Source organism: Dermacentor albipictus, chromosome 4, assembly GCF_038994185.2.
Source record: "Dermacentor albipictus isolate Rhodes 1998 colony chromosome 4, USDA_Dalb.pri_finalv2, whole genome shotgun sequence".
Lineage (NCBI taxonomy): Eukaryota > Metazoa > Arthropoda > Arachnida > Ixodida > Ixodidae > Dermacentor > Dermacentor albipictus.
In genome coordinates this window covers 19,149,566-19,166,445 of record NC_091824.1, presented here as the reverse complement: position 1 = coordinate 19,166,445, position 16,880 = coordinate 19,149,566, and the positions used below count along the sequence as shown (strand labels likewise).

At 56.0% G+C, this 16,880-nt stretch overlaps 1 protein-coding gene across 5 annotated transcripts in view; it reads right to left on the bottom strand.

Annotated features, from left to right (window-relative positions):
• Positions 1–16,880, bottom strand: part of rdx (BTB/POZ and MATH domain-containing protein rdx) — a 219,128-nt gene that overhangs the window by 43,891 nt on the left and 158,357 nt on the right. Inside the window, exon 1 of one of the 5 annotated variants that reach the window (XM_065450702.1) lies at positions 12,642–12,684. The exons of the other annotated variants lie outside the window; for them this stretch is intronic. Coding sequence (XP_065306774.1) covers positions 12,642–12,669 — 28 coding nt within the window. The 5' untranslated portion in view covers positions 12,670–12,684. Of the gene's footprint in view, positions 1–12,641; positions 12,685–16,880 lie in introns of those variants that run through there. 5 annotated transcript variants of the gene reach the window in all.

Below are 16,880 nucleotides of genomic sequence, written 5' to 3'. Positions count from 1 at the left end.
GTTCTCTCTACTTTTTCTAGCGTCACCATCTTTGTGTGTGCTGAACGCGGGACATCCATGGCTACGGGGAAGTGCAGGCGCCCACTGAAAAATGGACAGACGCCCGCAGCCTTTCACCTCTGTCCAATAATTACACCTAATACCGATGCGAGTCCCCTATCTCTCACGGCAGAACGCTTCGCAGCAGAGTTCACACACATTACGTCGTCACCCTACCGGCCTCAATCGCCATTTTGCCTAACATACTTCGATAACTAAAAACGTTGCGCAAAGCGACGAAGGAACAGGACTTAAGTGAGAAAAAACACGGCATACGGGCGCAACACATACACGGAAAAGTGGAGGACGTTTGTTGACCATTTAATTTCAAAACAGTTTCAATTATGTATAACCATCTAGCCCACTGCGGAATTGTGAGATAAGGCGATTTTTTTTTTTCTGTTAGTTATCCATTGCCAAACTTCGGAATGTAGGCTACCATGCACAGCGAAGGATACGTTGCGCGGCCGCGGTGGAAAAAAACACGGCCGGCTTCAGGCAAGGTGCTCGCCAGAAGTGCGCTGCGTGTAGGCTTTATGAGATTAAAGCACACACTTTTCTTTTTCAACTTTGGTTCCAGAATGCAACCTTTCCAACTAAAGAACGTCAAGGTGCGACATTGGTGCTTGCCGCCACTGGATCGAACCTCAACGGCGTCGACTAGAAGGCGCACGCCTACTAAAGACAGACACCGCAAGTTATTTATCTCAAGCATTGCCGCGTCGCCATGGTGAATGATTTTCCGATGTGCTGCAGGGAAGCCATTTTGGAGTTTTCGAAAATGGCAAGAACACGGATGCGTAGAAGCTTGTAGTTGAAGGCGTCACTTAGCATCTCCCTTAATTTAAGCAATAATTTCTTCTCTGGTAGGGGTACGCACTCGCGCCATCCACACACGACATAGACGCTGCTGCGGCGACGTCGTGCCTTATAGGAGGATAAGCAGCACGTCGCGTACACTTAAACTACATCATATAAGCTCGCGCCTGGAGGACGTCCAGCGGGGGGCAGGTCGGTGGAAAGAGGGGGGTAGCCGAGACTGGTCCTTGAACTCAGCGGTCAAGCAGTGTCAAGACAGGAGGGCGTTAATGGCGCCATTCGTCCGGAGAAGTAGGCGCGAAAGAACGCGGTAACGAACCCGGGAGGGGCGAGCGTGACGCACCGGGGCCCTCCTCCTCGGACGGGGCAAACGAACGGGACCCTGGTCGTTACACCCTCGCGGCACTTCCTTTCCCCGCCGCCGAGGCCAATGGCTCCCGCCCGGTGGCGGCACCGAACAGACTGGCTGGGTGCTGCCCGAGCAAGGGGCGCCGCAAGGAACCCCGTCCACGGAACGCGCACGCTGAGCGGCGGATGACGCCTGGGAGAGGGTGCACACCGACCCGGGGAAGGCCGCAGCGAACACGCATGGGCGTAAAAAACGAAAGTTGCTCGCAGAGGAGGAGGCCCGCCTGGAAAGGGTAATGAATGATAGCCGCGGCGCGCGGGGAGGGCGAAAGAAGGCGAAGACGAACGCCCTCCCTCGCTGGATCGGGAAAGCGAGCCACGACGAAACTGCTCACGGTCTGGCCACCGCGCCACGTGTGGCACTTGTCCGGGGCAAGGTCCAACAAATGAGAGAGGTGAAGCACACGTCCAGCACGACCGTAGAGCAGTGCACCGCCTGCATCAGTCAACAATGCCGGCTGCCAGAGCTGTGGCAGCAGCCAGGTGGCGGCCTCGCCGACATCCGGCGTGCTCGTAAGGGCGCGACGCAAGACCGGAAGCAGCCGATCCTCCGAGCGCGCGCTGCAACCGCGGCCAGCGGTCGTGACATCCGGCCGATAAAGTCGCACCTGCACGCACGCCACGACGGGTGTTGACCGCGCGCGCATTTCACGCACGCGCCTTTCACACCGCGCTCGTAACGGACAGGCGCTTACGACAAGCAACGTTCGCCAGCCACTGAAGACGGCACTCCGAGAACTCCTCCAGGGACCGGAGAGCTCGCTGGCGAAAATGGAAAATTTGTGATCACCGACAGGAACACAAAACACGTCGCTCGAGGCACGGTGCTCGGCGACTGAAACGCGATACTCGGACCGCATGGGTGATTCGAGCGACACGGGTGCGCGCTGGGTGATCGCTGACGGGTGTGGGGGTGGGGGGGGGGGGGAGAAGGGAGTTGCGACACGACGCATTAGAATGACTCGTTTTCGTGAGACACAAAAGTACATCCGCTCAATGTCCCCAGCGTCCAACGGTGGCGCATAAAAGTGTCGGCTGCGATGCTCTGCGAGTATCGCTTTTCAATCGCTGAGCACTATAATGTGGAAAGCAGATGAGGGAAACGCCCTAGCACCGTGTAGCGCATACCACACTGACACGATGCATCTTCGATACGGTATAAATAACCAACCATTGCGTCTGCAATCAAGCTGCCCCGAATGCCATCGTTATGTTATATCTTCCCGCTAGGCAGGCGACAACAGCGTCAGGCGCAAGCTCGCGGCGCGTGGCCAGGATTGGCGTGGGCATAAACAGGTAATCAATCAACCATCGAACGAGCGCGCTGAATAACGCATTCATCAGCGACACTCTCGGCAACCTATGGAAGCGAAAGTACGCAGCGCAAGGCTGGACTACATTGCGCGAGCCTGGAGGAGTCACACGAGACCACGAGAGAGAAAGAGGCGGGAAGAGGTTAACCCGAAGAGAGACATCTGGTTTACTGCCCTACTTTGTGAAATGGCAGAAAATTGAAGGAAAATCGAAGGAAGCACACACAACGATTTTCGGGCTGTACGCCAGAAAACCGGGCACTGGAGCGTGTAAGAACACAAGACTGCTCACACTGTGCAATGGCAAGAAAGCAGCGAAGAACGCACACTCGCGGAACAACGTTGCTGAATGAGAGAAAGCCGTCGTGGTCCCGATGGGTCAAGCGCGGAAGGACGTCGGCCGAGGGCAACAAACACGCCTCGTTCCGGCCCGCATGGAACCCGCAGCTTCGGCGGCGCACACGGTGACCCGGTTCGCAGGCCGATTCGCCTGAAGGCGCGGAGCGAGGGTTCGCGACACGGGCAAACAGGGCCGCCGGGTCAAGCGGTGAAATCCTGGCACCGGACCAATCAATGCGCGCGACCGAAAGGCGGAAGCGACAAACGCCGGCCGCTGACGGCAGCCGCTCGGGGCCGAGCTGGCACGACGACACGGGGCGCGCGTGGCCTGCGTGATCGCAAAGCGGTCGTCCGCCGGTGCGATCTCCGAGGCCACGTGAGCGGCGTCATGCGCTCTCCACTGCGCGCGCAGCTTGCACAGCGCCGCCACGAATTCACATGTTTGGCCAACTTTGTTACTAACTCATAATCATCGCGCACGAGTAATGGGAGAACCTTATTCTCACGCCGTCGCCAGTGGTGTTTGCCAAGATTCACAAATTCTGCTGCCGGTCGGGGCACAAAAAGTCTATAGCAGCCTAGCTCGCGAGAGTGCACGAGTCCTGAAAACGTATTAATACCGGTCGGGTGCCGTACCACAGGATGACAACCTCACTGTGGAACGGCGCCATTTGTCGAGGCGCAACTCCGAAGTAAAGCAGCTGGTATCAAGTATACGTCTAGCGTACCTTTCTCCGCCATCCCGCGACCTCAGCAACAAGTCATTAAGCAGTTCCGGCATTTCGTCACGGGAGACTCGCGTCTTGGACGACGAAAACAGCCGATTAAATTGACCAGTGGGAAAGAAAAGGCAGCTCTCCGCAACACTCCAGGTAAGCAGGACGCCGCACCATGCATATTTTTTTTTTGCTCAAATTAAGGGCTATCTGCCGTCAACGTGTCTACTAAAGCAAGCATGACTTCCCTACTAATCGGCTCCAATTTTGCCATTACAAGATGTCCCCTGAAGTGAATAATTAACGTCATTCAATGACTGTACATAAGTAGTTGATTTGTCTTGCAAGCAATGACCGCCTCTCGATGTAATCCCCCTCAACAGGCCGGAGTGCGCTGTGTGTGGGCTTCATGAGATTTTTTTTTTTTAAATGTACTTTTTTTTTCAATCTTTGGGTTCCAGAATGATTCCTTTCTAACTATGGAACGTCTCGTTATACAACCCAAAGAAGAAAACGATTTTCCACGGCGTTTCGTTCGGGCCGTGAAAGACCACAGTTTAGGCGACAGCCTGCGCCGAAGATGACCGCGAGGGCACGGAGGCGAAGCCAGCAACACGGCCGCCGAAGAAAACAGGGCGCGCCCAGCCGCATTCGCTTCTCCGTCCGAGGCCAAAGCCCGCGCGGCCCTTGCGAGGAGGTTGCTGCGCGGGCGACGACGCGGGAAGCGGCCGCATCAGCGCATGCCCCGACCTGGCTGCGGAGAGAGAGAGCAAAGGAAGCAGAAAAAAGAAATTCCCGGCGCAACCGTGGTGGGGGCAACAAACCCGGCGAGCGGAGCCGTCGACCGATGAGAGCATACCATCCGGCAAAACAAGGCACCGCCACGACGCGCGATGATCGGCGGACCCCGTTAAGCGTCGGCAACAAAAGGCGACGCGCGAAATACAATCTTCACCGAGGCGCCGTTCAATTCGGCCCGATGTTTAAGCCGACGGGAGAAATCAGAGCTGGGTTTCTACTGAAACAATCAGCGTGCTTGCCAAGGCATGGAGGGGGACACACATGCTGTCGCATCACATCGCACTGGCGTTCTGAGGGCGCGCAGCAACCGATGAGAGGTGACAAGATGCCCTTGAATGGCCCATTCAAGGGCGTCCAGCATGAGCCCAGAACAGCCAACGTACATCGTGATCCCAGTTTGGCCCAAAACAGCCCTCGGTCTACAAACAGGCACGACAAGCTTTTCAAGGCTAATGCGCTGCACAAGGCACTCCAGCGGCGCGCGACGCACGTGCTCCGCCACACGCGGAGTGCACACAAGGGCGCATCTTTGCGGTGCGCGAGCCGTCGGCGACTGCAGCACAGTCACTGGGACCCGGTCCGCCGCTTTCTGCGTCGTGGGGTTCCCGTCCGTGTTACGGTTCGCACTGCGCGGCAATGAAAGGGACAAACGCCTGGGCCACGCGTGCCTAATCGTCCCGATCGTAAACACGAACAGACCCGTCCGCCGGGTGTGTGCGACGGGCGAATGCGCGGTACGTGCGAGTCCTACACCCCTCTTTACGATGCTCAACCCGTCTACGGCAAGGACTGGATTCCCTCCCGTGTCCCTCTGTGTGGGTAGCCCCGACAGGGCCTTCCACCACGGGGCAGCAGAGAATGAGCATGCCAGGACGGTGGAGGGCATAACAAAGCCCGCGAGCGGCCACGTGTGGTCACTTCTATGCCCTTGCGGGCAGGTGCAAGCACGCCGAACGTTCTTCTATTTTTTTTTTTTTCTTGCAGCGCACCGCTCAGTCATAACGATGTATCAAACTCCTGCTATTTGTTCTGACATCACGTCGTTTTCCCTGGGGAACCGTCTCCTATGGTCAACCTGGTTTGAGCTCTCGCTGTTGAAAATTCTTAAAAAAAAAAAACCGTTCCCAAAACAAGGGCGTCAAAGAGAGGCTTTCCTCCTCCCGAGCGCACCTTATCTCTTCCTCTCTGCGCTATGGCTATATAATGACAGGCGCGAATTGTAGCAAAGACATACGGAGCAGTCGCTGCACTGGCACTGAGTTCGGTTGAACTGATCAAGCATTATTTCGATACTGTTAATGCGATTAGCGTTCTTAGTCTGTTTCAGCCGCCATGGTTGCTCAGTGGCTATGGTTTTGTGGCTGCAAAGCACGAGGTCGCGCGATGGAATCCCGGCCACGGCGGCCGCATTCCGATGGGGCCGAAATGCGAAAACACCCGTGTAGTACTTAGATTTAGGTGCACGTTAAAGAAGCCCAGGTAGTCGAAATTTCCGGAGTCCCCCACTACGGCGTGCCTCTTAATCAGGAAGTGGTTTTGGCACGTAAAACCCCACAATCTAATCTCTCAGTCTGTTTCCCCCACTTTGGAGTTTGTATCGTGTTTATAGCCTGGCGTTCTTTCTCGTGAGACATTGCGGCTGAACCCATCTCACGATGACTGTCGACACTAATGCGTTAGCGCTGAATCAATAGAGCAACACAGCGTATTACCACCGTACAAACGAGTTGTGCGTGCGGCGTGCGCCGCCGCAGCACATGCGCTTCCCGAAGAACATCCAGCGCCTCCTAGCGTCGCCGCCGCGAAGCCTGCACGTCGCCTCCGAAATGCATGGAGCGCCGGTGTGCGCGAACGAATTCGGCGTTCCTCGCGCTTGTTTCTGGACACGCTGCGCCATCCAGCGGCACTGCCTGCCAAGAAGCGCGCCAGCTCCTGCGACCGCTGTCTTGCCGCGCGCTCAGTGACTCAACTTGGCGAGAGGTTCATTAACGAGCGGCACGGAGCGCACTCCTGGCGCGGCCTGCCTCGGGTTGTAGTCCTCGATGAACCCTTCTGACGTGGTTTCCATTCCGCTCAGCGTCGGAAAAACTGAAGTGATCTTTTAGTTGTTGTTGTTATTGTGGGGTGGCACATCCCCAGTAGCACATACCTAGTTACCCAAGCTCGCATCAGAGGCGTTCATTGAATAGCGGCGCATACTCAGTGACTCCAAGTCGGCGTCAAAGAGTTTCTTCGAGCAGCGGTGCCTACCCAGTCCCGCATCTACAGTGATCCATTTCAGCGCGAAAGAGCTTCGTTGAAGAGAGGCACGTATGTATACATTGGAACACACTTAGTGAACCAAATTGATCTGATGGTTGTTTTCGAGCCGCGTTACTTCATCACAGCAGCCGGATGCGCTAACCATTCGACCGCGGATTAAACCAGTGACCCGGGCAGACAGGAAACCAGTTAGATACAAACACAGCTAGACAGCCCCAGGTAAGTGCGTGAAGCAGCCTGATAATGCTATAGCATTGAAAGAGGCTCCACATACGTCGGTGCTGGTCGCTATCGAAGCCGGGTCCTCGAGTACAGCAGCCCGAAGCTGTGTACGGTCGACCACGATCGCGGGCTTGACGACGATCAAAGTTAGCATAGAGTTACTGTATATGCTACCAAAGCATATACAGTAGCTCTACGTTAGCACGCAGCGTCGCGCCACCGGTCCCATCTCGGAGGCCACGCATAAGGATGGAGACTTCGCGCGTGCGCGGCTAGATGGAGCAGCCTGTCTTTCGTCCTTGCGTCTCTTCCGGCTTACCAAACCGCCTCTCACGGCAAGAGCGGCGTTTTGTGTGTGTGTGTGTGTGTGTGTGTGTGTGTGTGTGTGTGTGTGTGTGTGTGTGTGTGTGTGTGTGTGTGTGTGTGTGTGTATTGTTGAAAGGTAGTTAACTGGCAGTGGTACAGCTCCACTTATTTTTGTCTTGCGCCATCTATATTGAGGTTCTCACAAGTGCGCGACCGGCGAAAGACGTGACTCGACTGCGGTCGCCCATTCGCAACGGAAGGGAGGCACGACCGCGTTTCGTGTGCACCGCACTTGCAGCGCCCGTAATACGCCTGCGGGGCTGCAAGCGCCGCTCTTCGGGCAATGTACGAATGAAAAAGCCTGGCGTACCTCTTAAGGAGACCCTAAGAACAACAAGCGAGAAGAAACCGAGGGGCCCGGTTGTGATTACTCGTATCATAAAACGCCAACAAACACTGACACCAAGGACAACATTGGGGAAATTACTTGTGCTCGACAAATGAAATAAAGAAACGATAGATTAATGGAAATTAAAGTGGATGAAAACACTTGCCGCAAGTGGGGAACGATCCGAAGGTTGTGGGATCATATTCCTCCATATATTCCATATTCCTCATCGAGAACGAGGAATATGTGTTTATTTACAATATTTATATCAGTCTAACATGACTGTTTGAGAAAGTACCTCAGTCTAACATGACTACTTGAGAGCGAGTGTCAGTCCAACATGACTGCTCAAGAGAAGTGTGTCGAGCATCCGCACAACAACAGTTTTTAAACACTCGGTCCGACGACGATACAAGGCGGCGAATGTTCGTTTCGTCATCGCAAAACTAGCCGCCTCCCGCAGGACGGCCTACGCACACAAAGGCACACACGTTCCAATGTCCGGAGCCGACGTCAGAGGGGCCCCGTAGAACTCGGAGCGGTTCCGGGTAGCGCGTTGGGGAGTTTGGGAACAATAGTTGGCCCGCCGAACTCATTCCGTCACAAAGTCGATTTAGTCACGCTGTGGCTAGAAGTTGGCGGCGAAGCTCCCGGTATGTTGGCCGTCATAGTCGTAAGCGGGTGGCAATCTTGCACTGCAGCTGGACATTCTTAACAGCGCCGGGAGGTAGCCGTCATTGTCGTAAGTGGCTGGCAATCCTGCACGGCAGCTGGCCATTCTCAAAGGGACCCTGAAACGCTTTTGACGATTTTCTACAAACGTACTGAGTCGTTAGAGTAGGCCCTTCTGATCATTAATTGACACATTTAAGTGCTCTGCCCAAAGCGTGTAATTTATTATAAGGTTTTAAAAATGCACATCGCTGCCGATCGCAGCGCACTGCTCGGTGGAATTTTAAGCCGCCCCTACCGATATGAACGAAATCACCCATATGACGTCAGTGGGGCGAGCTATCCGATTGGCTGACCAGGGCGCGTGATCGATAATTTTTCCAACTTTATGGTAAACAAATGATCTTCGTAATAGTTGGAATGTTAGTTAATTTGTTTTTATAAAAAAGAAAGTAGCATAAAGAGAATGCACAAGAACAATTTCTCAGAACACTTAAGCACTTCCGGTACACAGCAAGTGTCGTCTGCTTGTGTTACAACGTACTCCATTTTGACGAGAGCTCCGTGGTCAGAGTTGGTCTCAGTCTTTTCGCGAGCACTATGATTCGACTTTGTTGCCTTGTGGACTGCAAACGTAGCGACTGGCAATATGTCAAGCTGCGACATCGTGTCCCTCTGCAAGGCAGCGTACGAGCGAACTGGCTGCTGCGCATCGGACTGCCGCTATCAGATCGGCGCCAGGATTTGCGCGTTTGTGGCCGTCACTTTACACCGGAAGATTACTAACGCAATAGCATTTCGCGAGTCCCGTATTAGGGCAAACGTAAGCGCAAGGGGACAGGGTCTGGCCGCTTGACTGTGCCGTAACGGGATGAGCCGAGATGAGCAGAAGGGCAAATGTGAATGGTCTGCACGGTGCAGCCACCTGGTGGCATAGAGCTCAACCATACACAGTAGCAACAACGAAGCGTATTCTTCTTTGCTGCTGGTGCGTATTTTTCGCAGGAGTGTAATCATCAACACGTTGTTTTTATAAATGTTTAAAATGTTTTACACTTGTTTAGAGCAATATTAGCGCTTTGTTTGGCTGGTTAAGTGCTGCGCCAACAAGTGTCTGGACCGTGCAGACCGATCAGGCCGCTCACGTACGTCTACGCCAAAGTTCCTTCATCAGCTTGAGTTTATGCCTCCAGTCATTTGCCGAAATGACCAGCTTGCCTGTGGTTAACGGAATACCAGACACGTTCGGCGCTACAACAGAATGCTCGCAACGCACGCTGCTTCGATAGCTCTCGCTTGGGGTCGACAGCCAAGCGGCTAGCGGAGAGGTTTCGCGCGAGCGGGGGCGGGCTCCAAAACAACCGGAAGTGGGCGATGTGACGTCGCATTGTGACGCAGTACCAGTGAAGGCGGAGCTTAGCCCCGCTCGCTCGGCGAACGAGTTGAGGAGGAAAAGCATGGCTAGGGAGGAGGGTAACTTCTAATCGCTTGTAGCTCCATTAATACGTAACGCTTCACTTAAATTGTGGTGCGAATGTTATACTTAACCCTACGCGTCTACAAAACTTGTCCGAACCGTTTCAGGGGCCCTTTAACAGCGTCCGAACTAAGCGCACGTACGCCGGTTGGCGACACGGATTTCAAAATATTTTCACTTTTGCGTTCTTTTCGTTCACAACTTATCGATACTAACTAGGCTGGGTTTTTTATTCCATTCGAATGCAACGCGACCTTCTGCATGCATAAACAGTTATCTAGGCCTGGGCAGATTCCGACGAAACCTCGTGTCGTAAGGAGGAGCTAGCACGCTAACTCCAAACCCGTCTTTAAATTTATTCGCCTTTCCCGCCGTCCTACAAGACACGGTTGAATGATCCGTCTTGCTATAAGGGTGATCGTCAAAACAACAACTCATGTACAAATTGTGGACACACAATGAAGCAGCCCTCGATCACAAGTGAGCGACCACGGGACTTGAACTTCTGTTATTCTATTTCCTCGAAATGATACGACTGGGGGTGGTGCCATTTTTCTTTAAACCGGAATTCAAGATGCAGTCACCAGGTTCGAGCATCGCTGAAAATGTTACCCGAGGTCCTGCAAAGCACGCACTGGTGCAGCGGTTCCAAGCGTTTGCGGGGATGCCAACAGAACAGCGGAACACGCGTGCGTTCATGACTCGCTATCGTTCGCTGCATTTATTTTTGCTTAATCGCCGTTCTTTTACGGCGCTTGAAGGCTGCCAGAGAGCGCCGACTGCGCTGTGGTGCGAGACAGGGAGGGGCTCACGCGGCGACCAGTCCGTCGGTGTTACAGAACCGATCGCTGGATTACAGGGCCAGTAGTTCTTCCGAACTCCCTCAAACTACAGAAGTCGGCCTCTGCTGTCATGCCTAAACTTTTCCTCACCCATACATTTCACCCAAGCTCTTCTGGTTCCGGGACAAGAGGGCTGGCCCGGTCGCAGAATTTCGACGCCAAGCTTCACGGTTATCGAACCACGGGCGCGCCGAGCCGTCAAAGGAAACATAAATGCCCACGACGTTGCCGGCCGTTGTCACAGTCATTGGTGACGTACGAGCAGCCCGTTCGGAATGATTCCACGAGCCTTCCGCATCTTCGAACGCACTGCCCTGCAACGAACGAGGCGTGCGCGGAGAGATCGTGCGAGTCCTGCCAGTGCCGCGGTCACTCTTTTCAACGAGCTCACCGGAAGCGCCAAGTGCGCCGGGTGCTACAAAGTGTCTGCGCTGGCGTTGGCAACTTTGAGTCCAGAATGCACGGGAAGTGCGTCCAGCAGCGATCCCAAAAAATACATCGTACAGACGATATATGCCAAAAGCATGAGACGGCAAACTTGTTTCGTTCTTTTACCCCCCCTCCACAGAAAGGAAGAAAGAAACACTAACGGCCACGAACCATCCTTCCCTTAACCAAAGAGCCACTCATAACTTTGTTATGGCAAGCCCTTTTGCCGCTCCCTTTTTCCAGTTAGGTTTGAACCATGCGCGCGCACAGCGGTGCTCGAGCACAAATCGGCGAGCTGTCACAGGACGAGCATGCGCACCAAAAGTAGCGCTCTCGCGAGGGAGCCACTGACCGTCAACGAGCCCAAAAGGGTTGACAACTGGGTCACCCCGTTTCTGCAATCGGTACCAGCGCACGTGCATCCAACCACGGATGCCGCCCTCTCTCTTTCCTGTTAATTCCCGCGAGGGCGCCACAAAATCGTGCTACCGAAACGGGCTGCTGCGGCCAATGTGCGCGGTTTCCAGGTCGCAGGGACACGCAGTACACGCGCGCTCAGCTAGGAAGAGGCACACATCGTCGCCGCTTGCAGAAAGGAATTCAAAAACGGAGGAAATACTCGAGAACACACCATGAATCATCGCGCTCCGAAACCTTGTAAAGACACCCTTTCAGTGACTTGCGGCTTCATACCGATGCCCAAAGGACCACACTGTTTCCGTTGACACCGAATTCTCGAAACGCAAGAGCTGAAGCGAGAAAGAACCGTCACGAAGAACGGAGGAGTAGCCGGGTTGGCGACAAGTGGAGCACACATCGACGACGACAATGAGTAAGCAGGCCAGCGGTAATAATGGACGGCCTCGGCTGACCCGCAGGTCAACGCCCACTCGGCCCGTTCAAGCGAGGGAGAGAAGGCGGCGAGGGAGCGTCGATCACGGGAGGCCGCCGACGTCCGCGGTACCCGCTCGCGTCCATCAAACGTCCGGGCTGGGCCGTCTCGGTCAAGCGGCCACGAGACCAGCGAGGTTCACTCATTACCACATCCAGATGCTGGCACCACCGATTGGCTCGTTCGCGGCGTTACTCGGTCAGCGGTCCGCACACATACGGGAGCCAGAGGTCGTCGACCCGTTCGGAGAAGGAAGCGCCCCGTTCCCAGCCGCGAGGCCCCAGCGCTCGCCGACGGCCCGCTCCGAAACCGGGCTGATCGCACGCCTTCGTGGCTATACGCGGTGGCCCCCGACAAGCGAGGCTGCGTGTCACGCACACGAACACACTGCGGGCACGTGCTCGGCGCGGTGGACGTTGCAAACGCGCCGACAGGACGGTGCTTTCTGTCGTCCCGACTTCCGTCGCTCTGTGACCGTGGTCGGCACGAGCCCCGCTCGGGGCGTAGGCGGCGCGAGGAAATATCCGAATGGGTCCCGGGCAAAACCCGACACTCGCATTAGCTGTCGCCGCAAGCAGCAGTGCACGCGAACGCGAGTTGACCGGGCACCGGTATTGGCAGAGATCCGGACAAGACACTTGGGCCAGCGTTCGTGTTGTGCGACACGCCACTGGCGGAGAGCTCGGCTTCGTCGACCGCGCGACGGCAACACTCACCTCTGAGCAGGGTCCATAGGCAGACCATGGGAAGACAGCAGCGGGCAATCCACGCCGCACCACGAGACCGCCGCACCGGGCGCCACGTGCGCTCGCAACGCGGGCCGCAAACGCTCGGGCCGCGAGCAGGGTCATGCAGTCGGCGGCCAACGAACCGCACGCGGCGCAGAAAAGGAGAGCGCGGCAGGCGGACCACTTTCGGGACGAGGCGGCGGCAATCGACCCGGCCGCCAGATAAGGGGGCCGCCGAGGAGACGACCACGAGCTGACCACCGCCGACCGAGGGCGAGAAAGACCTCCTCGCCGCCGCCGGTTCGATCCCGGCTCGGACACGGCCGGGTCGCGCACAACACGGGCGCGAGAGGAGGCCCCAAAACAAAAGGCCGCACAAAGTGGGCCACTGGAGAAGTGGAGCGAGCGCGCGCGCTCTCCACCCGCGCACAATGCGCGAGGGAAGAAGCACTTTTCAATTATTAAAAGTAGCCGGCCTCTTGGGAGGCATCCAGGCGACGCCCCTGGGCGCTCGGAGAGTTCAACGAACCCGGCGGATGCCGCCTCTCCCACGTTCTCGGCGCGCATCTCTCGCGCGCTCTCCTCCAGGGGCAAGGTGACGGGGCGCCACACGGCGGTGCCAGTATCGCGGAAGCGACCGGTTGGATTAGGTTGCGCTGTACCGTGGTCCCCAACGATCGCGCCCGGAGGCGACCTCGTGTCCATCCGGCAGGCGACGCGAACAAAGCGACTCGCCAGCGGACTCCTCCACCGCGGGCGCGCCTCGCAGGCAGGCTTTCCAATGCGAGCGGGGTAAAGCGGACCCCGCGCAACGTACTGTCGCCAGAAGTTCGCTCTCGGCGCCTATCAGAGCGCGAGCTTCCAATGTGCGCGGACACGACACCGTTCGCGGGAGGCACTTCGAGCAGCGGTGTTTCGCCGCGATGCTTGCTCAATGTAGGACGACCCCGCTGTCGGTACACATTTGTACGGAAACCGGTACGGAATGATGGGTGCGACGCTACAGCCCGCTCGTCTGGCGTGTGATTGGCGACGAACACAATGCCGCACTCAACATTGCCAATCCCGACGGAACAGTGGGCTGCTGTTCACGACCGGGCCTGCAACGTCGGTGGGCAGTCAGATGCCGCGGCTCAAAGAAGCGCAGCCGGTGGCGGGGCCACAAGTCCTCACCAGACTCGAGAGCGTAGTGGGCAGGCAGCTCGCCCCGCGACAGATTCGCGTACCTAGTGCTCGCCGCTCCGCACGGTGGCGTGGCCGGCGCAGCGCCGGAGGCGGCCGGATGCGTGGGGTCCGATCGATCCCAATTAGCAACGGCGCGGTGTGTGGTCCACCGGGGACGACCATCATCGTCGTCGCCCCCTCGCCGCCAATTACGCGGCAGACACGGACTTCGGGGGCCCGCGCGGTCTCCTGGCGCGGTGTGACGCCGCGCGTGCGTTTCGGCGACTGAAAGCCGGCGGATGCCGGAGGTGACAGGTAAGCGGACGACATACAGAGCGCCAGGCGCGGAAGACGAGACAAAAGAACGGCGCCGCGGATATCAAGAGACACGAGCGTGCACGAAGGAGATGCGTGACATCACTGCCGGTGAGAACACCAGCTGCCTGCAACAGAGAGGCACAGTTACTAGGCATACAGTACCAGCAGCCACACGAAGCAGAGATCAGATACGCAGCGAGGGCGCACAGTCGCGCGCCACGGAGCACACTTTCGCGCTTTCCGTTCGCCATCGGCAGACGACTTGGACGGATTATGCTGACACGCAAGGATTATTTATCCGTCGCGCACGAAAGCTGCGGAGTGCGAGGTCGTAAAGCCGCCTGTTCCCTCTTTCGTTTTGATCCAACAGCGGCCAGTAGCGCATTAGAGAAACGCACCAACGTGATAGCACATCTCGTGCAGATAACAAAGAAACAACAAAACCAACAATAAAATGAACCTACGGAACTGCTTTCTCTCGCTGTCTAAGGTGCTCTCCGACGTGGCTCAGTGATAAAAGAACCTTACGTAAATGGCGTCCCTCTCTTGCGGTCGTGGGAAAAACAAAATAGCAGGAGCCTCTGCAGGGAAACCCGGGTTTGCGCGTGCAGCGCATTCAGAGGCGGTGAACAAACAAACAAAAAGCGTCACCAAAGAGAAAGCCCAAAGCGCTGCCCTCATCACAGGAAAGTGCACCACGCTATGCGACGCTGGCATAATGCGAGCAGCGGCGGAAGAAGCCGATGCACGTGAACAAAGCCCGCGCGTCAGCGTTGCGACTCCGTCCCAGCCGCCCCCGAGACGGCCCGCAAAATGCATGCGTTCGGCCGGGCCAGCGTGTCGGTCGCTCGGACCCCCCAGGGTGGCGCTCTCGTCGGCACGTTCGCCCGGCTCGACGGTCCGGACGCAAGCGATGGAGCAATGCGGGCCAGCTGGCGCTACACTCCCTCAGCTGGTACAATACTGGTGCAAGACGAATAAAGAGCAGGTTCTGGGACGTTTCTTTCGGGACCGAGCATGTGTCAACACGAGCCGCGGGTCCTAGAGGCCGACGATAGGCGCAGGAGAAAGGTAGCTTGCTGGCATCCGCCTCGTTTCCTTAGACACGCGAAAACTCTGCCACACGATTAGTTTGACGCCCCGAAAGCGCCAGCGCGATGTGAGGGACGTCTTATAGCGGACGGCTTCGGATTCAGTCTGATCACTTTTGGTTCTAACGTGCCCGAAGGCGCGGTACCCCTTCTGCACGAAATGCGACCGTGGCAGCTGGGAATCGAACGCGCGACCTCACGCCCAAAGGCGGAACGCCACTGCGTCGGGTGCACGCACCGTCAAGACGCCGCACGCAAGCCACGGAGGCGCATACTTCAATAGAGCGCACTTCTCTGAGGTTACAAGCAGGCGAGGCAAGCACAGAGATCGAAGAATCACCGGAATTTAAAAGCCGCCGCCGTAGGGATTAGCAAGCGGAAGCTGCGGCATTAGTGGAGAAAGGCGATAGTGAATGTGACGATATGATGTGAAATTCTCATAAATTTCCCTCTCTGGCAAGCTATCTGTAACCTCTTCAATACAAAGAACAAACTTTACAATGTCTGTCTGTCTAGTGCAGCCTGAAAAGCATGGAGGAAGGAAAGCGTATAGGAGAGGCCCCAACAGGGACGTGTTCGAGAAAGTATGCTCTTTTTCGCAAAGGAGCAGTGGGACTGGTACCCCAAATGTCAACGTTGCCACAACAACCACGCTCCTGAAGCGCTCGCTGCTGCTTTCGGCCTTTGAAAAGTGAGATAAGGTTTTCCGGTCCGTATTTTTCTCGCAACACATTCTGTTCGCGAGACAAGCTCACTTTGGAGCGTGGTGTGTAAGCTTGAAAGTTGTGTCTAGGGTCTGCGAGTGTGAGTGTCAGCCAAGCTACACAGACACTCAAGTAATCACGGCGCGGGTCTTCGTCGTCTTCTTCAACGTGCCACGGAAAGGCATAGGAACACGTCTGCTTCACTAAAACTGCTACAGAAGTTTCGTAGGCTTTGTTTTGACGCGCGCAGGCAGCACACACCTCCGGCGGTTCGTAGGAATGCAAGTTCAAAGCTCGCGCCTATCCTCTTCAGCGAGCTGATTGGAGGCGCAAGGGAGATGGCACACCAACATGGTCGTATTTCCGGCTCCAAAAACGTGACGTCAGGGCCTCTCCTATTTCGTTTCTTTCCTCCATGGTGAAACGCGTCTAGCGAGGTTCTAGTGGAAGCAAAGCAGGAGCGAAAATGCGGCGATGTGCAAAACAAAATAAGTTGATCAAAATATCCTAAACACGAAAACCGAGAGACCGCGTTAACGAGCTATCAAGACGAGCGAACGTGGTGAAGTGACACAAACCAACCGAGGAACGTATTCACAAGCGCGACCAACGTAAAGAAAATACGAAACGTCGATGTGGCAAACACATCGTGTGACTGCGCAGAGCGGGCATAAAGCTCGCGACGCGGCGCTCCCTGTACGACTCGCTGTACTTATGGGCTGTGCAGTTGTGTACACCACTGTGGCCCTTAGTTTCCCTCCCCACTTACTTGTGGGTCGTGTATGTTCACTGCATATGTAGGGTTTCCTTTTTTTCGATTTTATTTTTTTTTCAACGCTAGGGCGTGCAATTGACATACCTACCCGTTGCAAAGGGTGAAGCCGCATTACACCATCATCACCGGTAACCCGTGTTGTTTGAACAAGGAGGATGACGCGTTCGGCCGGAGC